This window comes from Neltuma alba, unplaced genomic scaffold, assembly GCF_004799145.2.
Source record: "Neltuma alba isolate B1F8T4 unplaced genomic scaffold, ASM479914v2 tig00002286_pilon, whole genome shotgun sequence".
Classification (NCBI taxonomy): domain Eukaryota; kingdom Viridiplantae; phylum Streptophyta; class Magnoliopsida; order Fabales; family Fabaceae; genus Neltuma; species Neltuma alba.
The window spans coordinates 22383-47643 of record NW_021632808.1 but is presented as its reverse complement, the minus strand read 5'-3'; the positions used below and the strand labels follow the sequence as shown (position 1 = coordinate 47643).

Sequence of the window (25261 nt, the reverse complement as noted above, 5' to 3'; positions counted from 1 at the left end):
TTTTTTTTTTTGCCCACAAATAAGGTTATTGTTAAGTAACATCAACTAATCAGCCCAAAAAAAAAAAGTAACATCAACTATCGAAAATGGGCAGGCAGACCGAAATTATTAAATTAAAAGTCAAAATTTTCCTTTAAAAAATGTTAGAAGATTAGATTACACCTGAAAAAATGATTGAAAATATTTCACCACCCATCCACACTGAAACAATGTGGCCTTTATATTGTTTTTATTATTAATATTTTTTTAAAATTTTATTTTGTTCCGTTTGTGGCCGAACAGATTCAGATCCAGCAATAAGAGACAAGCACGAATGTCTGGCGGAGTCCAAGTTGGCCGAGGGGCCATCGGATACTTAGACAACGACTGACTTAATTTTCTTTTTCTTTTTTTTTTTCAACTTTTTGCTTATTGCATAAAAAATAAAGGGAAAACTGAGGATAAATGCTTGTTCAAAATTTAGTTAGTAAATAGGACTTAGTATATTATACAAGGAAAGCTTAATTACACACAAAAAAAAGTAATTTGCATAAAGAGAAGATAATTTGTATAGAATATTATTTAGATATAAGGAATTAGTTCGCACATAAGAAGATAACTTGTATATAAGAGAATTTCATTTATACAAAAAAAAATTGAGTTGCACATCGTATAAAAAAAGATCATTATACACAAGAAAAGATAAATTGGACACAATAGAAGTTAAATTATACAATATCCTTAGATCTCATTTGCCAATTAAATTTTCAACAAGGGATTTGTTCCCAATTTTTTCAAAAATAAATGGAATAATTTTATTAAAGAACCATAGATGTGATTTTATTTCTATGTCGCTTCAAAAGGTGCTGAAGTTTTATTGCAATGCCAAAAGAACCAAAGTGAAATTATGTTTTAATGGTAAACAACCGAAGTGCTTCTTTTTAAGAGAAAACTTATTAATTCTACTATGATTGGTTATTAAAATGTGCATCTATATTTGTAAATAAACAGGCATAAATTTTTTGTATAATAAAATGTTTGATTATGCAAACCGACAGTTCTAAACTTTCATTTGCATACTTACAGATTTTGATATTATTTCTTCGATTTTTAATATAAAACTTAATATGATATTTTTTTAAAATATACTAATGATTTTTTTAATTTTCTCTTTTTCTCTCATACTTGATTATTATTGAGAGAATATTAATAAGATTAATTTAAAAAAATTAATAAATACTCATATGTGAAATATGTGTTACATAGAACTAATAACAACTCTCAAATTATTAGTTACTACCTCCGGTCTTTAATATAAGAACCTGTTTGACTTTTATTTTGATTCTAAATATAAGACCATAACCTACTTTGTCTCTTATATTTACTCAATTTTTTCAAGATAATCCTTCTAATAATTATAGTTGTAGTTAATACACTTGATTAGTAAGGATATTTTAGGAAAGACAATACCTATTCAGGACAAATAATTAACTCAACTTACTTCGTTAATTTCTTCAAATTAGTCAACTGGCTTTTATAATTAGTATCGGAAGTAAATTCATTATCAAAACATAATGAAACTCCAGAATTTTTTTAGAGTTGAATCGAAACAAATTTACATTAGTGGCCCTTTGATAAAATTATCCCGAAAATAACAAAGCTTAGCTGGCATTAGAACGCTGGTCAGGTTGGCAATCGGCTCGCATGATTCTCAAATTCCCAGCATCTTCATCATTCCAATACCCATAAAAAGGTCAATGACCCCCAAAAGAGAGGAGATCGATCTAATCAACAGCAAGAAAGATCAAGAACAACCTCGAAGAACATGATCATAACCTCGTCATCTTCTTTACTCTGTTTCAACTAACACAGCAACAAACAAACAAACAAACCAGACTGGTTCTGCTTCTTCATCATGGACTCTACTTCACAGAGCAGAAGAAAAAGAACCTTGCTTAAGGTCATCCTCCTCGGTGATTGTGGGTATGTCTCTTAAATCTATAACTTTCTACTCTCAGAACTCATCAGATCACTTATCATCGGATGATCCGAACTAAATGTAAGTTTTTAATTCCTCTGTTTCTTGTCCTGTTTGATTTTGCAGGGTGGGAAAGACGTCTCTGATGAATCAGTATCCATTTTTTTTTTTTCCACATCAAACAATGAAATTTGAATTCTTGTTACTTCTCTGATTTCTCTGTAGACTCAGCATTATATATAAATCCCCATTAACTTGATTGATTCTTGCTTTTCTCTCAATAGCTATCAAATTCATAACTTACTACAAATTCAGATACGTGTATAAGAAGTACAGTGAGCATTACAAATCCACGATAGGGGCTGATTTTGTTACAAAGGAACTACAAGTTGATGACAGAACGGTAACTTTGCAGGTGAGTGATTGATTTCTTTGTGTTTGTTAAGGAAAAGGTTGAAGTGATTTTCTGGGCAAAATTCATGTTGTGACTGCAGATTTGGGACACGGCAGGGCAGGAAAAGTTTCAGAGTTTGGGGACTGCATTTTACAGAGGAGCAGATTGCTGTGTTCTGGTGTATGATGTGAATGTGCCTAGAACCTTCGAGACACTCAACACGTGGCATGACGAGTTCTCTAGACAGGTTTGTGGCATCAATCCGGATTTCTCTCTCTGGAGTTACTGTCTCTGTTTATGTTTAGTGAATTTATGACCATTGGATTAAAAATCTCTAGATGATATGAATGGCCAAACCATGTATATGGAAGGCTCTATTTATTATGATAGCTACTTTTCTTCCATTATTTTTTGAATTCACTTTTCTTTGTCGTATTAGTTTAACCCAATGCCAAAAAAAAAAAATCCACAAAGAGATAGAGAGAGATGATAATTCACTGTATCTGCCCTTGGGGTCATGCTTGAGATGAGGTTGGATATATTATCTCCGGTCCTTAATATAAGACTTTATTTGACTTTTGTTTTGATATTAAATATAATACTTTAATCCAATTTGTCTCATATTTATTTATTTTTTTTAATATAGGTTCTTCTAATAATGATAGCTCTAACTAGCAAACTTGATTAGTAAGGATTTTTTAAAAAGATAATACCTATTTATTATAAATAACTAACTTAACGTGTTTTTTTAATCTACTTAAATTAATCAACTAGCTTTTATATTTAGGACTAGAGGTAGTATATACTTTAGGATATCTTGCTTCCAATTACTAATATAAAAATTAGTCGGGAGTTCGAGTTTAATCATAATTCATAACTATAAAGTATTAGTTTATTTTGTCTTTTATATTTATCTTTTTTTTTTCTAAATTATCTCTATTGATTATATATATGTTAAGAGAGTTTGTATGAGAGGTAATTTTAATACAAATAATTTAAGAAAGTATTTTAGAAAATTAAACATATATTTTTGACAAATAACTAATTTAGTTAAATTTTTTTTCAATTCAAATTAGTCAAGCAGAGCAAGAAACATTTTTTTTTTCTTTTCAGATTTATGTTCAAAGAAGCAGTTTTTTTTTAATTGATTAGAGAACTAGGCTGGTTCAATGGTTAAGACCATAAACTCATCAAATGTTCTAAGAGAATCGGTGGGCTAAAGAAAGGATGAAAAATTAAAAAAAAAGAAAAAAGGCAAGAAATATGGATACACTTGCTTCATGCATGTATATTCTTTTTTTTTTTTTACCAGCATTCATGCATGTATATTCTAAAATTATAAATAATAAAATCAGTATATATATATTGGATGAAAACAACGGAGTAACAATGAATACTGCCTTTTTTAACATTGGATATGGTAAAATAGTTTCATAACTGTTTCTTTTAAAATTACAGAAAAATTTAGGATCTTTCCTTGAAAAATTCCTTGAGTTGTTAAGATGTATAAAAAACTTATTTGATTTTTATTTCGTCTTAAATATAAAATCTCAATTCATTTTTTTATATTTATCTATTTTTTTAAGATAATCCTTGTAATAATGGTAGTTCTAGCCAATACACTTGATTAGTAATGATATACAAATAACTAATTTAACTAATTTTTTTAATCTATTCAAATTAGTTAACTAATTTTTAGTTCTTATATTAAGGACTGAAATTAGTATAATAAAATGACGTGGAAAGTAAGTGAGTTTGAAATATTAAAATCACCTAAAAATCTCCCTGTTATTGACTCATTTATTTTCAGTTTTTTCACCAGGTTTTAATGAAATAAAGCTCATTTTGTGTTTTTCATTTTGATCTCAGGCAGATCTGGACAACCCCGCAGCATTTCCCTTTGTATTACTCGGAAACAAAATTGACCTCGCTATCGGCCAGAATCTAACGGTATGAAACGACATTAACTAACTTTTCTGAATCTAATCAATGATTTTAGTTTTGTTCTAACAGCATGGTATGAGTGCGCTACGTGTTACTGGCCATTACCTTCAACACTACGCTATTGAAATAGAGAGATTTATACAATAGTTATTTAAATAACCAATTTGTAGAAATTAATTAAGAAAAACAGTTACGCCAATCATTTATATAAAATTGTATGTTTGTTTTTATAAAGGAGAGTATCTATTTTAATCATTTGGATGGGAAACTACTCCTTTAATAAAAAAAAAAACTCTTTAACATGTGCAATTAATAAAAAAAATTTACTTTGATCATAAATATAAGGATTTTAACATTTTTGGCCTTCCAAATTTATACTCTTCTGATCCTTAATATAAAACTTATTTAATTAATTTGATTAGATTAAGGAAGTTAGGTAAGTTAGTTAATTATAAGAAATATAGTATGCTTTTTTTAAAATATCATAATCATTTTTCTTAATATTCTCCGTCTCTCTTCTACTTGGTTATAGTTGAGCGAATATACCTAGGGGTACTTTAAGAAAAATTAATAAATATGAAAAATAGGTCTTATATTTAGAATCAAAATTAATTTAATAATTAGGTCTTATATTAAGGATTGAAAGAGTAATATATTTATTAAATTATTCATATTGATTACACGTGAAAAGAAAAAGTTTCTAATGATGGGTAGTTCTAACACTAATGAATAAATATGACATTTTAAGAAAACCAACACACATTTTTAATAAATAATTTAATCAATTTTTAAATATTTTTTAGAGGTAATTGAAATGCTACATCTAATATCAAAATAAACCCATTATTATTAAACTCCTACATTTTTTAAGACTAGAGGGAGTAACTTTAGTTCTTATTCATGCACGTGAAAAATGAAGACTTGGGTGTATATATATATGATGCAGGTTTGCGAGGAAAAGGTTAAGGAATGGTGTGAGAGCAGGGGAAACATACCGCACCTCAAAACGTCTGCCAAGGAGAACTACAATGTTGAAGACGCATTCTTATGCGTTGCTAAAATTGCACTCGAAAATGAACACCAAGAAGACATGTAAGAATCTCAGTCAATCTCCAACTCGTGGTTATATCATACTCTTCTTGTCTTAGAGGGTGTTTGGATAGAAACCAAATTATGATTTCAAAGGTGTTTTTACAGTTTACGAAATAAACATGTGAATGAGTTTGTCTCGTTTTGCGGCACTTTTGAGGGTTGCCAAACACCCTCTTAAACTTAAGACTTATATTATAAAATAAGTTTTATATTTAGGATTAAAATAAATACTTTGTATTATCTTTCTTGTTGATTTTTGAGCTTATTTTTGGAAATATCAGTGTATGATTTTAAGAAATGAATATAATTATTAAAAAATCTCATGATAAATGAGTGATAAGCTTCATGGTAAGAAATGAAGCTGTCAATTTATTATTGGGATTTTTTTATAATTATATTTTTTCTTGAGATTTTTATAGCAATTTTTCCTTTATTTTTTCTTAGTTCCTGCTTTAATCATGTTCATGTAATTGCAGATATTTTCCGGGATTCTCCGAATCTGTTTCAGAACCAGAACAACGTAGCTCTTGTGCCTGCTAATGTTGGATGCCACCTCAAATTACTGATGGATGAATCTAAATCCACACGATTTCTTTTATTTTCTTTAATGTTCATTGGATGTCGAGTAAATTAGTAACAGTAATTTTTCGCAGTTTTAATGAGATTACATTTATTTTTAAAATACATTCTTGTTTAATTTTATCCTTTTTCATCACTCCGTCAATGAAAAAAATTCACGCATCTATCTATTAGAAATTGAACTCATAATCTTATTCTTAAAAAAAAAAAAATTAAGGACGTGGTTAGTGTTTTTCAAATAATTTTAGCTTAATACCCAATTTATCTTGAAATAAGTCAATAACCATAATCATTAGAGAAAAAGACAAAAAAGAAACTGAAAATTACGATGTCCCAATTTAGGCACCTAACACTTCAAAACCTTGGGAAAAAAAATGGTGACTGATATGGTAGTATTTTATAAATGTAGTTTAATGACCAAAATACCCTTATTTCAGATTTATCATTACCAGTATATTTTTTATTATTTGTTATTCAATATTTGTCATTATCACTTCATAACTTATTAATAAATAATTTGTTATTATCAGTATATTTTTGTCATTTGCTATTTAACACTTATCATTACCAGTTCACAACTTATTAATAAACTTTTTGAAATAAGAGCGTTTTAGTCATTTAACTATATTTACAAAATATCAGATCAGGAACTACTTCATTTCTTAAAATTTTTAAGTATTAAATGTTTGAATTGGGATTTCGCAATTTTTAGGGTTTTGTTGGTCATTGTCCCTTATCATTATAAGCGGCATTTATCATGTAGAATGTTGAATAGGCATGGATTTCTCAGACATCATAAACATTATTCTCAAATGATCCAAAACGTAAATGATCATATTTAAATTGAATCAAGTTGAATTACTATTACTAAAATTATATTTAAGATGAAAAAGATAAAAGTCATATTTGCTATTACGATTGAGATAAGTTATAGACATGTTTTACGTAAGTCGAGATATAACTCTTCTCACATGCTTATCTTGTATTTTATAAATTACGATTAAAAGATTATTTTTAAATTATTCCAAACGGATTCAAAGTCATGTTCAGGGTCTCAGAGAGCTGTGGATGAACAAACATTTAATGAAGACAAAAAATTAAGAACAAAAGAAAATGATAGAACTGATTAAAAAAATAATGATACAGATGGATCTATCTCCATCGTTCGATTAGCTTGTGATCTGACCACAGGTATGATGTTCTTTGCATTTTAGCGGCCGATAATTAATTTCACATAAAAATCTCACGTTTAGACTTTTTGTTTTTGGGTTTTTTTTGGGGCCAACTTCAAGGTCGCAACACCACATAGCTCGTCATTTCCAGCGAGGCACGGAAACTTGCTTCGGTCCCCTTCAATGGCGTTCTCTGCAATTTCTTCGTACTCTCCCCAGGTTCTTGGTGTCCCCAAGGACTTGGCTCCGATATCTGTTCCTCCAAATTCAGTCTCTTTTCGATTTTCACGACCAAATCTCCATCATCGGAAATCCTTTTCGATTCGATCAGTTCAAGTTCCAGGTATTTTTCATTTTCATTTCCCCTTTCGGTATATTCTGTATTACTCGATATTTTAATCCCTGATTTTTATATAATATGATTTTCGTGGTGCTTACTTTTATGGAGTTCAGTTGATACGTCTTCCGTTTGACCTTGCGAATCATGAACATAACCTGGCTATTGATGTTTTGTCAATTAGTCCATGTTATTCTCTGTTGAGCAATTAATCCTGTGTCATTGTTATGTTTGGAATTTCATATGCTTAGTCTTTTTAGGGATAGCTAAACTCAAAAATTCAGTTTTTCTCTCGTTGGCTTCTTACATGTTCATATGCTGTTTAGATGTTTCGTTTCGTTTCCCCCCCCCCCCCAAAAGTTTTGGTTAACGGATTCTCTTTCTCCCATTTGAAGGGTTTCTTACTTTCTTTCATTGTGGAAAGTGTTGCAATATATTTTCAATGTAATAGCAAAAACCTAGAGTTTGCTCAATTCCTCCGAATTTATTGGAGCTATGTTAATATTAGATAGAGGAATGAGAACCTTTACGCATTTATTTCTTGATTTCCTAGCAGGCGACTTGTTGGGAATAACTCTTTTTTTAACACAATTTCTAATTTCAAATGGAAGTCCAGCGGTCATTATAAGGTCAAGGATTTGATCAAAATGACGCAGTGATTCAAAGATTTGATATGTTAATGGTGTATTGGAAGGAGTGGAGGGAGATAGGATGGAAGTGGACAACGTATTAAACCATTCAGTAGGCCTTGAGACACATTGTCAATATTGACCCTTTCCCTCTTCATTTTCACTTTAATACGGCGCTTGCCTTATCAAGGCAATTTGGTTTTCTTGTTGTTCGGTTTACTTGCCAAAAGTTGGAATATCTTATAGACACGGCTAGTTTTCTTAGTTTTTGTGTGCATATTTTTGGAGTTGAATTCAATAGTTTCAGAATAACATTTGTCATTCATTTATTTCCACCTGACCTTTAGACTAATAACAGTCTTTTCTCCCTAAATCTAACAGCTGCACCAACACCAGAAGGGTTGGCACCTGCAATTTCTCTGACGGATAATGCACTGAAGCACTTGAACAAGATGAGGTCTGAGCGCAGCCAAGATTTATGCTTAAGGATTGGTGTTAAACAGGGTGGTTGCTCTGGCATGTCATACACAATGGATTTTGAAGACGGGGCTAACACAAGAGCAGATGACTCCATTATTGAATACAATGGTTTCGTAATTGGTACGACTTGTTCTTGTAGTTTATTTGACATTTTTAATCCCTAAGGCAGAGTGGGATGGCATTGGCATATGGTTTGTTATGGGATTGCTTCTTTTGGAGTGTCAGTGCGTCTACATTTGGAATGAAACATTTACTCCGAGAAATTAACTAATCTTCGAGGATTCAGGTTTCAAGTAGCGTAAGAATTTACCTTTTTCTTCCTGATTAATAATCCATTAAAGACATATTTTCACAATGATAATTTTGACTTCGGGGGTGCTTGGTTTGTCCAAAAAGTATTTTAAAAAAGTGCTTTTATGCAAGTGAAGACAAAACTCTTTTCACATACTTATTTCGTATACTGTAAAGTCACTTTTAAAACCTAATTTGCCTGCAATTTCTAGTTTCCAATTCGTGTTTTACCTAAGAGCTAAGTTTGAAAGTGTGAAATGGTGTGGCTGACTGTTTTTCCCTCCCAAATTCAGGTATAACTAGGAAAAGTAATATAGGAAATGCTAGTTTATTCGCTGTCACTGCTTGCTTGAAGCTGGTTCATCGTTCATTTTATGAATTGACTTCTAAATCTGAGAATGCAGTAAAAGCTTCTTCTTCTACATGATCTTTTGTTTAAGCTTTCTTTGCTGAATTTTTTAGTAGTTGTGATCGAACTAGAATTGTGATGGTTGAAACTGCTCTTGCATTACTTCCATTGATTAGGCTTACTGCTTGTGATGAATAAAGGAAGGGTTACTTGGTATTGAATTCACTGAATTTGTACCCTCCATTGGGTCTGCAACGCGCACACACACACAATGTTACAAGAAATTTATTGATGAATAATATTCTTTTGCCTGTGATTGAAGATATTTTGGTGAAACGAAACTGGAGATTCAGGATATACTATAGCCGTAGTGACCGGTGACTCTTTGAATTCACTGCTCGTATGATTATCCATTCAAATTACAAAGGAAACTATATTGTGGGATTTGCATGTCTTACTATAGGGTTTGATTTTATTAGTTTATATATTGCATGAGGCAGTACTTATTTATGTAAATGTTCCTCAACTTTTCTTCATGTGGTTTTGCAGTATGTGATCCCAAGAGCCTACTCTTTTTGTATGGTATGCAATTGGATTACAGCGATGCTCTGATTGGGGGAGGCTTCTCTTTTAAGAATCCTAATGCTACACAAACCTGTGGATGTGGCAAATCTTTTGCTGCAGAAATGTAAAATTACATGCACAGACATTAGACGATAGTGATTGGTTTAACTATACTTAGATTGTATAATAAAATTTCTAATAGATGGAATATCATTTGGATGAATTGTCAAGAAGAAATTTCTGAATATGTCTGTTATTTTCATGCTTATATGGGTCTGCTGTTTACTCTTGGTTTTGTGACCCCTCTTGTTGAAGGATTTGTGACTTTCAAATTTCGATAGAGAAAGATTTGACAAGCTTGTTCAAACCAAGTTACAGGGCAGGAAAGTGCAAATGATCCTTGTCAAGGCTCTCTAGGAAGCTTTGGCATGGGGGTCGGAATATTTCTATTAACTTCTTGCATAAAGAAGCTAATGGATATGCCCATTTCCTCTATTGGATGACTTTCGTATTTTTAGTCATACTCCGTCTAGGGAGGTGGAGGTGGATGATTAAGGGGGTGTTTGGATGAGGCAAAATCATGGTTTGCAGAATAGCTTCTGGAGAATAGATTCTGGAGAGAATAGGTTTTGAAAGAATAGATTTTCTGGAAAAGTGATTCTGATAAAGTGAGAGTGTTTGGATAATTATTGTTAGAAGTGCTTTTTGATATGTAAAAATTACTAAAAAGGATATAAGTTTAAATGATACTTACATATAATATATATTTCATAATATATGTTTATTTGAAGTAATAAATTTATTAATAATATATATTTTGGCAACATAATAAATATGGCATAAATAATATAAATAATAAGAAATTAGTGTGTATATATATTAATAAAATAAATAAATATGTTTTTAGGAAAATGATTTATTTTGCCAAAGAAAATATTATTATTTCTTAAAGATTTTAAAGATGAAATCCCATAATTTTGTTTCACAAAATAAAATAACCACAAAAAAAAATTCATATTAATTGTCTTAATAATAGAGATTGCAACGAAATATATTTGTTCAAGTAGGTTTTTTTTAACAACACATTACATTATTTGAAAAGAAAAAAGAAAATAAAAAGGACATAACTATTCTTGTATGTAGTGAACAATTTGATCTCTTATAGAGTCACGAAGCCGAGCCATGTGAGATGAAGAATCTACTGATGAAGGTATATGTGAAGATCCAACTCCATCATCATCATTTTCTTCTGCATAAGAACCTTCTTGTTCAAACTGAATGAAACCAGGATCAGAAATGGATGTTGATCTAATGAAGTTATGTATGGCCATCGTTGCACAAACAATTTGAACCTGTGTTGAAAAGTCACAGCTCGGCATGTTTCCTAAAATTGCAAACTTACTCTTCCAAACTCCAAAAGTTCTTTCGATAGTGCTCCGTAGACTTGAGTGCAAATAATTGAACGCCTCATTGTCATTTTCAAGTACAGATGACCTTCGGAAATCAGGAAGATGGTAGCGTTCACGTCTGTAGGGACCAAGGTATCCCATGGGTGTCGGATAGCCAGCATCCACCAAATAATATTTGCCTACATAAAATATATGATTGGTGTCAATAAAATTTGTTTTCTAACAGTTAAGCATAAATAAATTGTAGGAATTTAAAATATACCTTGAGGCGGATGGGGAAAGTTCATGGAAGGAGTTGTGAGGGCGTGGTCAAATATACGAGCATCATGCACACTACCTTCCCATCTGGCCAATACAAAAGTGAAGCACATGTCCCAATCGCAAACCGCCATTACATTTTGCGTCACTCTTCCTTTCCGGTTAATAAATTTTGTTTGCTCAGTTGCATCAACAATGCATGAAATATGTGTTCCATCAATTGCTCCAATAGCATGTTTAAAAAAGGGCCAGTATCGACCATCGGGCCTTATTTTTGTATGCAAATGCTGAAACGTTGGATCTTTTGGTTTGATGTTGGTCATAGCAAGTCTACAGCAAGCCAGTAAGACATTATGAAAATGTCTACTAATTATCTCCCCTGAATGCTGAAATCTTTCTTGCTGCATCCTACTACTAAGCGCATGGCCAACGGTATTTAAAAACATTGCAACCATTTCATGTATCCCAACATTTCTAGTTTCTCTTAGACCGTGTTGTTGCAATTCTGTGCAAAGACTAAAGAACACTTCTCTTTCCATCCTAAACATGTTATAACAACGATTAGAATGACCTTGTAAAACGTCCCTTACCCATGCCTTGCCTGTATAAATACTTGTATGCTGGGGCTCTTTACGTAAATGAAGAGAAGCATATCCACCAACCGCTACTGCAACTTGATTAACCCGTTTGTTCTGTCGTTTACGATACTTTTTCGCAATTTTAATTTCATCAGCCATTTTTTGTCTTGTCCTGTGCATATAGACATAAAATTCAGAAACCCTGATATGAAATTACTTAACATTTAACAAGAAAATAAGTTGTTTAATTCCTACAGAAATTCAGTAGTCACATAATACATAAAAATAGATACAAATTATCACAGTCATCTTCTAAGTCACATAAAAATATATACAAATTATCACAGTCATCTTCTAAGTAACATAAATGAAGTCTCAATCCTTAGTTGCATGCTTTAAGAAGATCAGTAGTTTTTCCCTCTTGTTCTTCAGAGCCACGTACATCTCCCTTGCAGCTGGCTTGTCCATAAGAAGTGTTGTGCACCGGCCAAACAGATCAGGATCATCAACAATTTCATCAACTTCATTAAGGTGCTCCATGACTCCCGCAATTGACGTCTCATAAGCACGTGCTTCTTCTTCTACCTTCCTAGCACATGCTTCTGAAATCTCTTCATGTTCACGCTGAGAATCATTTTCATTTGCCTGAGCTATTCTGCTTAGTGCATCCGCTATTTTCATAGTGGTAGTAGATTTCTTCTTCATAGATTCACCCTTTTTTCTAACCCCTAATGAGCTACTAGTCGACTACCACCTGTGCTTCTACCCCCACGAATGGTTTCCTGTCTCATTCCAGTGTTGCCTCCACTTCCTCCACTATTGTCATTGAATGTGACTGAATTAAACTCCCCGCTTATGCCAGTTGGTGCCCCCAAAATTTCATCACTATCTCCAAATCCTTCTTCCATATCATTTTCAGGAACTCCTTCGCTTGGAAGTGTCATGGAAGAAGGTGCCCATGACTGTGGTCCAGTCGCAGCTACAGACCCAAAGAGTTGAGTCAATTCAGCTCGAAATTGAAGCCCTCTTTCTCTAAATTTCTCATAGCCTGGAACTTCCTGCGCATTCAACACCAAAAATATTATACATTATACAAAAAACGTTAACATGGGAGAAAATACAAGCTCAAATAAAGTAAAATGATTACCACTATTTTCTTCTCCCACCAATCATCAGGGGCACTAACAGTATTCCTTTCAGCATCCCACCCTAAACCTGTCTCACGGAGCAGCCTATCCTATAACTGCCACTCCTTTCTCAAGGTATCAAATTTGTTCTTTAATTGGATTCTCGTATAAACTCTCCCAGTCTTTGCAGTAAAGTTCTTCTCAATACTTGTCCAAGCAGGCTTTGTCAAGCTAGTTCCTCTTCTTCCCCCTTTTCAACTTCTTCAATACACAGGTCAATAAAGACCTTTGTGGCTCTTATATCCCACGAAGCTTTGCCATTTTTTTTATTCATTATGCTATAAATCAATTACAACAGTTTAGTTATCACAAGTTTAACCCAAAAAGCATACCATTCAGTCCAGGAGATATGATATAACAGGATAGTATTTATAGTATTTAACAAGTATAGCCTCGTGTTCTATAATCCAACAGTATACATACACGTTAATAATGACTTTTTTTCCCAGCATCCAGTAGAATTCTTTTCGGTTAACTGACCCAATTTGGCTACAACCAACAATCAAAATTCCATACATATTTCGGTTAACCACTATAACACTGCAAAAGCAACCATCAGGCACAAAAGAGAAAAATTCGAGTGTCCTGTCTCCAAAATAAAATCGACCAAAGGGAAAATTTGATCAACACACACGAAGCACAACCAGTCCCGAGATCTTTCCCATCGTATACACACACACACACACGATTACCATAAAAAAATCAGTCTCTACAAGTGAACATAGCATAGGCAACTGGTGAAACCAACATCTGATTCGGAAGAAAGAAACAACGCTGGACGACCTCTGTTTCGGGGAAAAAAATTACGCTGGATGACCGACATTTCGGGGAAAGAAGACGACGTTACAGGAATTTCATAATGCACCAGATCTTCCATCTCCAGCCACAACCAGCAAGGAAGAAGACAGCTTACCTGAAACGTTGGATCTGACTGACGGAAGAAGATACGGCGACCAGAGTAGCTGATGACCGGACGAACTCAACACCGAATCGATCTTCTTTTGGCAAGCCTAGTAACCTCACCAGCGTCGAAATTCACAGGCTCAACGACCTCCCCGGTGGCAAGAAGACCCGTCGAGCTTCAGAAGGGGCGACAGCGAAAGAATGATATACGCTTGTGTTCAGTGAAAATCGACCAGAGAATGCATAACCGGAGTTCATGGAGGTAGCTTACCGGAGTTCTCACCGATGACACAGGACCGAATCAAGTGGCAGAATGGGTGGCTTTTTTCCTTCGATTCTTCTCTTGTTCAAACAGAGCAGCTCGAGATCGGAACCGAGCTGAACGGAGAGGGTGACGGCAATGAATCGGAGAGAAGAGGCGGAAGAATGGGTTGTTCCCTTCAGAATGGATCTTCACCTTGAGCGTACCCCCCCGCGTGCTTGTTCCCTCCGTGAGCTGACCGTTGAAGCCAATAATTGTCCCTCCTCAGAAGCTACGCCCCGCCTGCTTATCTAAAATCGAGGTTTTGTTGAGCAAAACCTCCAAAACCTTGGTTTTAAAAAAAAATGGGGGGTGTTTGGCAAATTTTTTGCCAAACCATGGTTTGGCAAAAAAGCCAAACACCCCCTAAAGCGAATTAGCTTATTGCTGCATTTGTGATCTATTCAAGCACACACAAAGTATCGTTTTTCGGTGTGAGAAAGTCAATTTTAAATGTTGGGTGCGTTAATTATTTTTTTCCACAGAATGCAATAAATAGAGAAAATCCTAGTCATTTTTCTCCAGCATAATAAATACTCCCTCAATTCCTTATTATAAGAGACAAATAACCGAATTACGTTGATAAAAAAAGTAGTTAAAATTAGTTAAGAACAATCAATGTGTAAAAAATATAATTTTTTCCCCAAAAATGCCTTCATTAATAAGGAGAGAGAGCATGAGAGAGAACAATTAAATTATTAAAAGAAAGAGAAGTAGGAGGGAGAGAGAGTGTGAGTTGGAGACAATAAATATGGGTAAAATAAGAAATCAACACAAAAAAGTAGAAACAACTTTTAAGTGTCTCTTATATATAGGAACATGCCATAAGCATCAAATGTCTCTTATAATAAGGAACGGAGGGAGTACAACTTTTTTATTTAAAGTTCCAAACTTGTGTCTTGTAATAAATTATAAGGTGCATTAAATGATTATACGATTTTAACATAGGTAAAAACATTTGTATAAGAAGAAGTGGTAAGATGTATTGAATTTTCTGCGGTCAAACATTATGCTGGCATCAAGATTATTGGGGGAAAACAATCAAAAGTTAAATTCTAAAATGTAAAAAATTGAGTATTAAAAATATAAAAAAATCTTAATTAGGACAAGAGTCCTAATTTAGGATTTTTGATATTGTTAAATGATCAGAATATTTTTCTTTACTTAAAATAAAAAATTGATTATTTTATCTCAATTATATAAATTTTCCTTCTATTTTATCTCAATTACAGAAACCTCTTTTTTATTTTAAAAATATATATAAACTTCTCTTATAGTTAAAAGATATGTTACATAAATCTTACTTGTATATTTAAGATTTTATTTTCATCCACCCAAACTATTAGTTGACCTTTAAGTTTGATTTTAAATTTTTTTTCCACAGAATGCAGTAAATAGAGAAAATCCTAGTCATTTTTCTAAAGCATAATAAATACAACTTTTTTTTATCTAAAGTTCCAAACTTGTGTCTTGTAATAAATTATAGGATGCATTAAATGATTATATGATTTTAAAATAGGTAAAAACGTTTGTATAAGAAGAAGTGGTAAGATGTATTGGATTTTTTGCGGTCAAACAGTGTGCTGGCATCAAGATTATTGAAAAAAAAGATCAAAAGTTAAATTCTAAAATGTAAAAAAGTTGAGTATTAAAAATATAAAAAAATCTTAATTAGGACAAGAGTCCTAATTTAGGATTTTTGATATTGTTAAATGATCAAAATATTTCTCTTTACTTAAAATAAAAAATTGATTATTTTATCTCAATCACATAAATTTCCCTTCTATTTTATCTCAATTACAAAAATCTCCTTTTTATTTTGAAAATATATATAAATCTCTCTTACAGTCAAAACATATGTTACATAAACCTCACTTGTATATTTAAGATTTTATTTTCATCTGCCTAAATTTTTACTTGACTGTTAAGTTTGATTTTAATTTATTTTCACAGAATGCAATAAATAGAGAAAATCCTAGTTACTTTTCTCAAGCATAATAAATACAACTTTTTTATTTAAAGTTCAAAACTTGTGTCTTGCAATAAATTATAAGATGTATCAAATGGTTACATAATTTTAAATCAGGTAAAAACATTTTTATAAGAAGAAGTGGTAAGATGTATTGAATTTTTTGCGGTCAAACACTGCGCGGGCATCAAGATTACTGAAAAAAAAATCAAAAGTTAAATTCTAAAATATAAAAAATTGAGTATTAAAAATATAAGAAAAAAATCTTAATCAGACAAGAGTCCTAATTTAGGATTTCTGATATTATTAAATGACCAGAATGTTTCTCTTTACTTAAAATAAAAAATTGATTATTTTATCTCAATTACAGAAACCTCCCTTCTATTTTATCTCAATTATAAAAACCTCCTTTTTATTTTGAAAATATATATAAACCCCTCTTACAGTGAAAACATATGTTTCATAAACCTTCCTTGTATATTTAAGATTTTATTTCCATCCACTCAAACTATTAGTTGACTGTTAAGTTTGATTTTAAATTATTTTTCTCTACAGAATTTAATAAATAGAGAAAACCCTAGTCACTTTTCTCAAGCATAATAAATAAAATTTTTTATTTAAAGTTCCAAACTTGCGTATTGTAATAAATTATAAGATGTATTAAATGGTTATATAATTTTAAAATAGGTAAAAACATTTGTATAAGAAGAGGTGGTAAGATGTATTAATTTTCTACGATCAAACACTACGCGGGCATCAAGATTACTGAAAAAAAAATAATCAAAAGTTAAATTCTAAAATGTAAAAAATTGAGTATTAAAAATATAAGAAAAAAATATTAATTAGACAAGAGTCCTAATTTAGGATTTTTGATATTGTTAAATGACCAGAATGTTTCTCTTTAATTAAAATAAAAAGTTGATTATTTTATCTTAATTACAGACACCTACCTTTTATTTTATCTTGATTACTGAAACCTTCTTTTTATTTTGAAAACATATATAAACCTCATTTACAGTTAAAACATACGTTACATAAACCTCCTTTGTATATTTAAGATTTTATTTCCATCCACCCAAACCGTTAGTTGATCGTTACGTTTGATTTTAAATTATTTTTTCCCCATAATGCAATGAATAGAGAAAACCCTAGTCACTTTTCTCAAGCATAATAAATACAAATTTCTTATTTAAAGTTCAAAACTTGTGTCTTGTAATAAATTATAAGATGTATTAAATGGTTATATAATTTTAAAGTAGGTAAAAACATTTGTATAAGAAGAGGTGGTAAGATGTATTCAATTTTCTGCGGTCAAACACTGCACGGGCATCAAGATTACTGGAAAAAAAAAATCAAAATTTAAATTCTAAAATGTAAAAAAATGAGTATTAAAAATATAAGAAAAAAATCCTAATTAGACAAGAGCTCTAATTTAGGATTTCTGATATCTTTAAATGATTAGAATGTTTCTCTTTACTTAAAATAAAAAATTGATTATTTTATCTCAATTACATAAGCCTCTCTTATATTTTATCTCAATTACAGAAACCTCCTTTTTATTTTGAAAATATATGTAAACCTCCCTTATAATAAAAACATATATTACATAAACCTTCTTTATATATTTAAGATTTTATTTTTATTCACTCAAACCGTTAGTTCACCGTTAAGTTTGATTTTAATTTATTTTCACAGAATGCAATAAATAGAGAAAATCCTAGTTACTTTTCTCAAGCATAATAAATACAACTTTTTTATTTAAAGTTCAAAACATGTGTCTTGTAATAAATTAAAAGATGTATTAAATGGTTATATAATTTTAAATTAGGTAAAAACATTTGTATAAGAAGAAGTGGTAATATGTATTGAATTTTCTGCGGTCAAACACTGCGCGGGCATTAAGATTACTAAAAAAAAATAAATCAAAAGTTAAATTCTAAAATGTAAAAAATTGAGTATTAAAAATATAAGAAAAAATCTTAATTGGACAAGAGTCCTAATTTAAGATTTCTGATTTTGTTAAATGACCAGAATGTTTCTCTTTAATTAAAATAAAAAATTAATTATTTTATCTCAATTACAGACACCTCCCCTCTATTTTATATCAATTACAGAAACTTTCTTTTTATTTGGAAAACATACATGAACCTCCTTTACAGTTAAAACATATGTTACATAAATCTCCCTTGTATATTTAAGATTTTATTTCCATCCACCTAAACTATTAGTTGACCATTAAATTTGACTTTAAATTATTTTTTTTCCAAAATACCTATTTTTAACTTAATAATTATTTAGACATTTATATTTTCCAAAAGTTGTATTCATAAAATTAAAAAATAATTATTTTTAAAATTTATAATACGTTATAAATTTTATTAATTTTGATCTAAATCATAAAATTTTATAATTTTAATATTGTATCATATTCGTTAGAAATTATTTACTTTAATTTTTTTAAATTGTAAAAACTTATTTTAAATACATAGTTTTTGTTTATTGTGAAGTTTACATGATATAAATTTAAAATATTTTATAAATTATTTAAATTTATAATTCTAAACGTTTAAACATATCTTTGTTATAAAAATTTATAAACATATTTAGTCAAGTATATACATATTTATTAAAAAGTTAGTTAAACTTTTTACTCTAATCTTTGATGTTTATCTTAACTGAAAGAAATAGATATAACTGTAGAAATAAAATTTAGAAATTTATTAGAATGAGAGATAAAATAGTAAATAAAATTTATTTTAATATAAATTTTATTTAAAAATAATATTTTTAGAATATTTTAGAATATTCTTAATAGTATTAAATAATTGGATTAAACTGTATGTTTTTAAAATAGAGGAGAGATCTTTATAATTGATGCAAATTAAAAAGGTAGTTAGAGTATTTTACCCAATTTTAAAATAGATAAAAACATTTGTAGAAGAAGTGGTAGGATGTATTGAATTTTCGGCGGTCAAACATTGTGCCAGTATCAAGATTACTTGAAAAAAAATCAAAATTAAATTCTAAAATGTAAAAAATTGAGTATTAAAAATATAAGAAAAAATCTTAATTCAACAAGATTGCTAATTTAGAATTTCTGGATATTGTTAAATGACCAGAATGTTTCTCTTTAATTAAAATAAAAAATTGATTATTTTATTTCCCTAAGTAATCTCTTACCTCTTATGATTGTTTTTAGAACTAAAAAACAGATAAAAAATTTATAGTAGTTAAAATTTGTATATATAACTAGAATCTTCAAAAATATTTTAATAAAAAATTTTAAATTTTAACATAAATAGACTTAAAATAAATATTTTTATTTTATGTTTAAAATATTTATTTTAAGATCTTAAAATGTTTTAATTACGAAAAATATTTAATATTATGTTCTTATAATTTACGTTAGTTTTATTTATTTAAGCAAACATTGAATTCTAACTCAAAATTGTAATTTGTAACAATTTAATATAAAATATTTTTATGATGATGATATTTTTATATCTTAAAAATAAATATTTACAACTTGAAAATACAAAATATTTATTTAAAGGGTATTTATATTGTAATTTAAAATGTTTCATTAAAATATTTTTAAAGGTTTTGGTTATATATACATATTTTAAATATTTTAAAATTATTTATATGTTTTTCAGTCCAAAAAAATAATCATAAGAGAAAAGAGAAATCATTTGGGAGGGGTAAAACAATCAATTTTTTTTGGAATTAAAGAAGGGCATTCTGATCATTTAATAACATTAAAAAATTCTTAATAAAGTCTTGTAGTCTAATTAGGAATTTATTAAAAATGTACACTTAAATTTGAATTTAGGTATTTTAATTAAATTTAATTGGGATTCTCTCAAAATATAAAAGATGGATGTTAAAAAAATTGACTAAAAATCACGTTTATCTTTATTTTTCTTTTTTGCCCAAGTAATATGCCATGCGATGTGAGAAAGTCAACGCAGAAGGAGAGAGGAATGACAAAGTTCCTCAAAATTACCGCCGTAGATTTTAAAGAATTTGGATCGCATCGTCGCATCATATCGAACGGCTGAAATATAACGCGGGCCTACTCATCAGGAAAGCGCTGTTCCATGGGGTAACTAGCAAGCGTTTCATCGCAGGTTAAGAGAACGAGAGGCCTGTCTTCGCAAACCAGATTGCAAGAAGCCCTAAAGCCAACAGAGGCTGAAGAAACACTGAAGTCTGACCATGGCTCTCGCTTCTCGTCTCGTTAACAAATCCAAACTGGTGAGCGATTGGCCTATTTCTCGTCTGAATTACTTTCGATCTTAATTTCGCTTTACATTTTCGAGTCATTCTCGGCGAAAAGTAAACAGAGAAATTGCTGTCATAAAGTGATTATTTTTCTAATTAAATGATCGGTGCAATATTCTGCATTTCATGTTTAATAAACTTCTGATCCTAATTGATTGGTTGTCGGGATCTGCATAGCTATGGAGTTCTGGATTTAGCTGAATGTAGCAAGGGTAACGCGGTTGTGTCTTCTAGTTACCAAGAATTTTTGGTGAAGCCATTTCTGGAATGCAAAATGACGATAGATGTCAGGATGAGGTGGTGGCTGGAAAAACTAGTTAATGGCAGCCTAAGAGCATTTGAAGCTCTATTCGATCACTGAAAAAAATGGTAAAAAGCGAGAGTTCTCTCTAGGTATTGACTAGCTTTAGCGATGGTTAAGAATATATATATATTGACATTTCAATGCCTTTATTCTGGGAGGGTGTTGGCCAATTTGTCTTATCCTTTCTAACATTTAAATGGCGTGCTTGGGTGGAGCTCGAAGAAGCATATAACTTAGTGACCCTATGATTCCTGATCATCTTCATCGCTGGAAATGCATTAAGGCTATCCTTCAAACCCCAAAAAGTTTTGGAGCTTAGTAATTACAGATCTTATTGAATAGAATATGTACAAATGAAAGAAATTGGTATGACTAGGGTATGTGTTCCGCTTAAAATTTCTTATAACTAATTATGAGAAAAGAACTTTTTTCATTCCTTTGTTTTTACCCAACACCCATCTGACAATTGACGCTTGGCACACTGGTTGGTTTCTTAAGAATTTGTAAGGGATCGGTTTTCCTATGTGCACTTTCTGCTCATTTCTTTTGGCATGACGATAATTATGGAAATCTCGCTGATCATTTTTTTTTTTTGGTTGGTAATGGGTCCATTTTTCTTCTCTTCTTATAGGTTTGTGCTAGTCAAATACTTGTACAAAAGGAGCACACCATCCTGGTCCGTCACTTTGCCAAAGATTCCGGTTCTCCTGCATTGAAGGGAGATCGTGAGTAATCTTGAGTATACTTGTCTTATTTGTCCCTTCATCACAAATTTAGAGTCATCCCTAGTAAGTAAATTTTGGGATCAGCATCCAAGCATATGCTGGTGCTGGTATGGGTCCCTAACTGACTCCATTTTCTGCAGCATAAATGATAAATCTTGCTGAATTGTGATCTGAATGTAATAATGTAATCTGCTCATTTATTTGATCCGGTAGTTTTAGTTAGCTTTCAATTGTACAGGTGCAATTTGAGTTAACTTTAGATAAAAAACGGTTATGCAGTCTGAGTGTGAAGTTTAATGAATTTTTTTTTGGCATATCATTTTCTGATATTGTACTTCTAATTGAATGCAAAAGAGATGTTGAAGAATGCCTTTTCGGAGGTGAAGACAAAATTTGAAGCAGCGATTGGAATATTAAGGAAAGAGAAGATCACTATTGATCCGGATGATCCAGCTGCAGTTTCTCATTACGCGAGGATCATGAGGACAATAAGGGAGAAGTGAGCTTCTGCTTTACCTTAATGTCTTTTTTTTTTTTTTTGAAATCTTGTTTCTATTCGCTCTTGCAGTAATCCTGTAAAATTTGTTGTCTTTTTTCTATGTTTGAACTATTTCATGGTTATAATCTCTTGTTTATTGTGCAGAGTAAGCGCGTTTACTGAAGCTCAACGTATCAGACACACAATTCAAACAGAAACACAAGATATTCCTGATGCTCGTACTTATCTTTTGACTTTGAAGGAAATAAGAATTAAGTATGTGATGGTCTATTCTTTAACCATTTCCATTATCTAACTTTGGTGTGCTTTTTTCCTACTTAATTTGGTTTCTCTTTTTCCCTGAAAACCAAGATGCGTATGATTTTTGTGCTGTGTAAATGAAATTTTTCTGTTCAATATGCCCTTTTGAATCGGCAAACAACTCATTTTTTTAACCCTAAATCCTCTGCTTCCAAAGCTTGCTTTATTCCAATTTTTATGGTCCTCCTGAATATCTACAGTCGCTCTGTAAAAGTTGGCTATTTTTTGGAATTAATATCCACGTTAAACTTTGGGGTACACATGAATTTTTTTATGTAAATATATATATTTATACTGATATATATTTCCGGGCACAAGGCCATGAGAAGCAAGTTCGTTCGCTTCACTATTTGCAGATTTTTCATTACGTTAGATCATTTGGTCATGTTAATATTCTTTTGCAGGAGCGGTATTAAAGATGATATGGGTGCAGAGGCCATGATGATGGAAGCATTGGACAAAGTTGAAAAGGATCTGAAGAAACCTCTGATGAGGGATGATAAGAAAGGAATGGGTCTTCTCATGGCTGAGTTCGAGAAGATGAACAAAAAGTGAGCGAGACCCCTATATTATTTTGATACTTTGGACTAATGATTAAAGTGACATCTAGATTCTTTGATGAGAAGGAAGATGTCTATCTGCTTAATCTAACTTATGACAATTTATCACATTGTTTAGTTAAGTTTTGTTTTGTTGTATTTTCGGCCATGTGGTTTGGATTTTGGGTAGCTAATTACTTGTTAGTTCAAATACTTCAAATACTGTTTAACTAGTTTTTTTTTTTTTTTTGGGGGGGGTGGTGGTGGTTTGGTAACAGTTAAAAGCACTTAAAAAAAGTGCTTGCTTTCATGCAAGTTGAAGCAAAATTCTTCTCACATACTTACTTTATACATTATAGAATCATTTTTGAAAAGCTAATTTAAACACCCTCATGTGATTGAGTGGCTAGGTTTCACTACTTTCCTTACCTTGTTCTTTCTTTTTTCCCCCAACCCCAAATTTGGGGGATGGCGATCACATAGACTTGGCATTCGGAAGGAAGATCTACCAAAGCATGAGGAGAAGCTAGAACTCGATGTTGCCAAAGCACAACTAGTGGAGCTGAAGAAAGATGCTCTAGAGGCAATGGAGACTCAAAAGAAGAGGTAGTACTCTTGCAGTCTTGTTAATGCTGATTACAAATTTCACTATTTGTTTAGCTATTTATTTATTCCCTTGATGTCTCGGGATGCAAATCACATGTATGATCTTATTGCCTGCCTCATTTGGGGGTGGCATAATAGAATGATACCTTCTCTGGGCTTAATGGCTTCAATGATTTAAGAATTTGAAACATTTGAAATATGACATGGCCACTTGAGATGTTGGAGGGACTGAGGGACTCGCAATATGAATCCTGTTTTTCCATCCTAGACTCATTTTTAACTTGTCATGTTGCCATTCCAGGGAGGAATTCAAGGATGAGGAAGCGGTGGAAGCCAAAAACCTGGACATCAGAAACTTCCTCTAAGGCCTGTCTTTCTTTCTTCTGTTTACATAACTTGGATAATGATGAATGCATTCGCGCTTCTTCAATAAGTAGACACCAATTTGGGAGTGCAATGGCGGTTGATGAGTTATTTAACATCTCTGCATCTTTAATATTTCAACTTCCCGGTGTTATGACTGGAAATTGGAGTTATCAACCTTGAAATTTTCCCCTTCAGTTTTATGGCATTTTTTTGGTTCCCACTCTGTGGAGGCTGGATTCGAGCCCATGTACTGTATAAAGCTTCATTAAGTCCTGTCGTCCCATTCCATGATTAGGGCGAGTAATCTCATATGCTAACCCCATCGTCTGGAACTCTGGATTTTCTCACAGACGGAGGATTAATCAAAGTCCATTGAATACGCATTCTTCTCAGTCACGCATCTTAATATTTTCCAAAAGAAAAATCAATAAAATAATGATTTTATTTTCCAGTCTAACGAGAGGCCAGAGATGTACCAAATTGACCAAGACTTTTTCGATTATTATTTTGCGTTTAGTATTATTTTCATTTTTTCTGCTTCTCATCATGTTTTATTCCTAAAGCGAGCCTTGAAGGTGAAGTTGGAGAATGGAGAGTATCGCAGGATAGGGAGTTATGTATAAAATTGAGATATCAAAGAATTGTGTATAAAATTCATATTTAATAATTTAGAATGAGCATTAATTTCTTAAAAATATTTTTAACCATTTCTTTTGAAATTGCATTGTTCCCTCTGATCACTGAAGTGACTAACATGAATGATAGAAGGAAAATTATAGATTTTGAGTTGAGTTATTTTTTTATCCCCAAGTGTATGACCCATTCGATCCTCTTGATGAACTTTTTCTAAGAAAAATCCAATGCCAACCTCCGCCACTGATCACCGTTCAGTACCTTTCTTTAACTGTGATTCGTTCAAGACCCTGTATCTTCTAGGGTGTCATCAACACTTAACTTTGCTTTACACTTGTTTTTTTTTTTTTTGGGGGACCTGAATGCTTCACACTTTAATACTTTATGAATAAAATTGCACCCATTTCAGACTGTAAAATAAAACTTAACCCTTCCCTTAAATTTATTACCACTAATAGACCATTTAATATATTAGAATTATCCAAAGAAAATTCATGGGAGAATTTTTTTTGGTTGCTCAGAGTTCCAGAGTATTCTCCTACTTGAATGATAAGAGACTTATTTTTCAGGATACTGTCAAGAGTTGCAGCGGGGATCTCTCTTAATAGTATT

At 31.3% G+C, this 25261-nt stretch overlaps 4 protein-coding genes across 4 annotated transcripts; 3 read left to right on the top strand and 1 right to left on the bottom strand.

The window, feature by feature from the left end:
* Positions 1-1783: 1783 nt before the first annotated feature.
* On the top strand, positions 1784-6069 carry LOC114721352 (ras-related protein Rab7-like). Its single transcript, XM_028907173.1, has 7 exons — positions 1784-1962; positions 2084-2110; positions 2273-2372; positions 2452-2598; positions 4221-4301; positions 5242-5387; positions 5864-6069. The coding sequence occupies exons 1-7, from the start codon at positions 1895-1897 to the stop codon at positions 5925-5927; spliced, it is 633 nt and encodes a 210-aa protein (XP_028763006.1). The 5' UTR covers positions 1784-1894; the 3' UTR covers positions 5928-6069.
* Positions 6070-7228: 1159 nt separating this feature from the next.
* Positions 7229-10155, top strand: LOC114721319 (iron-sulfur assembly protein IscA, chloroplastic). Its single transcript, XM_028907144.1, has 3 exons — positions 7229-7481; positions 8486-8704; positions 9774-10155. Exons 1-3 carry the CDS (start codon positions 7322-7324, stop codon positions 9914-9916), a joined length of 522 nt encoding a protein of 173 aa, XP_028762977.1. The 5' UTR covers positions 7229-7321; the 3' UTR covers positions 9917-10155.
* A 2606-nt stretch (positions 10156-12761) lies between these two features.
* Positions 12762-14381, bottom strand: LOC114721340 (uncharacterized). Its single transcript, XM_028907163.1, has 2 exons — positions 14334-14381; positions 12762-13091 (listed from the first exon to the last, which is right to left on the bottom strand). Exons 1-2 carry the CDS (start codon positions 14379-14381, stop codon positions 12762-12764), a joined length of 378 nt encoding a protein of 125 aa, XP_028762996.1.
* A 6189-nt stretch (positions 14382-20570) lies between these two features.
* LOC114721302 (probable ATP synthase 24 kDa subunit, mitochondrial) lies at positions 20571-24310 on the top strand. Its single transcript, XM_028907126.1, has 7 exons — positions 20571-20650; positions 21613-21706; positions 22061-22205; positions 22350-22460; positions 22910-23056; positions 23528-23650; positions 23952-24310. The coding sequence occupies exons 1-7, from the start codon at positions 20612-20614 to the stop codon at positions 24013-24015; spliced, it is 723 nt and encodes a 240-aa protein (XP_028762959.1). The 5' UTR covers positions 20571-20611; the 3' UTR covers positions 24016-24310.
* The last annotated feature ends 951 nt before the right edge of the window (positions 24311-25261 follow it).

Bases quoted from the DNA above. Each gene is read 5' to 3' on its own strand.
- LOC114721319 (XM_028907144.1), top strand. From the start codon at position 7,322: ATGGCGTTCTCTGCAATTTCTTCGTACTCTCCCCAGGTTCTTGGTGTC. The intron at 7,482-8,485 runs GTATTTTTCATT...TAAATCTAACAG, and splicing joins TCGATCAGTTCAAGTTCCAG to CTGCACCAACACCAGAAGGG. The intron at 8,705-9,773 runs GTACGACTTGTT...GTGGTTTTGCAG, and splicing joins ATACAATGGTTTCGTAATTG to TATGTGATCCCAAGAGCCTA.
- LOC114721340 (XM_028907163.1), bottom strand. From the start codon at position 14,381: ATGAACTCCGGTTATGCATTCTCTGGTCGATTTTCACTGAACACAAGC. The intron at 13,092-14,333 runs GTATATCATTCT...TTGAATGCGCAG, and splicing joins GATTTTCACTGAACACAAGC to GAAGTTCCAGGCTATGAGAA.
- LOC114721352 (XM_028907173.1), top strand. From the start codon at position 1,895: ATGGACTCTACTTCACAGAGCAGAAGAAAAAGAACCTTGCTTAAGGTC. The intron at 1,963-2,083 runs GTATGTCTCTTA...TTGATTTTGCAG, and splicing joins ATCCTCCTCGGTGATTGTGG to GGTGGGAAAGACGTCTCTGA. The intron at 5,388-5,863 runs GTAAGAATCTCA...ATGTAATTGCAG, and splicing joins AATGAACACCAAGAAGACAT to ATATTTTCCGGGATTCTCCG.
- LOC114721302 (XM_028907126.1), top strand. From the start codon at position 20,612: ATGGCTCTCGCTTCTCGTCTCGTTAACAAATCCAAACTG. The intron at 21,707-22,060 runs GTGAGTAATCTT...TGAATGCAAAAG, and splicing joins TCCTGCATTGAAGGGAGATC to AGATGTTGAAGAATGCCTTT. The intron at 23,057-23,527 runs GTGAGCGAGACC...GCGATCACATAG, and splicing joins TTCGAGAAGATGAACAAAAA to ACTTGGCATTCGGAAGGAAG.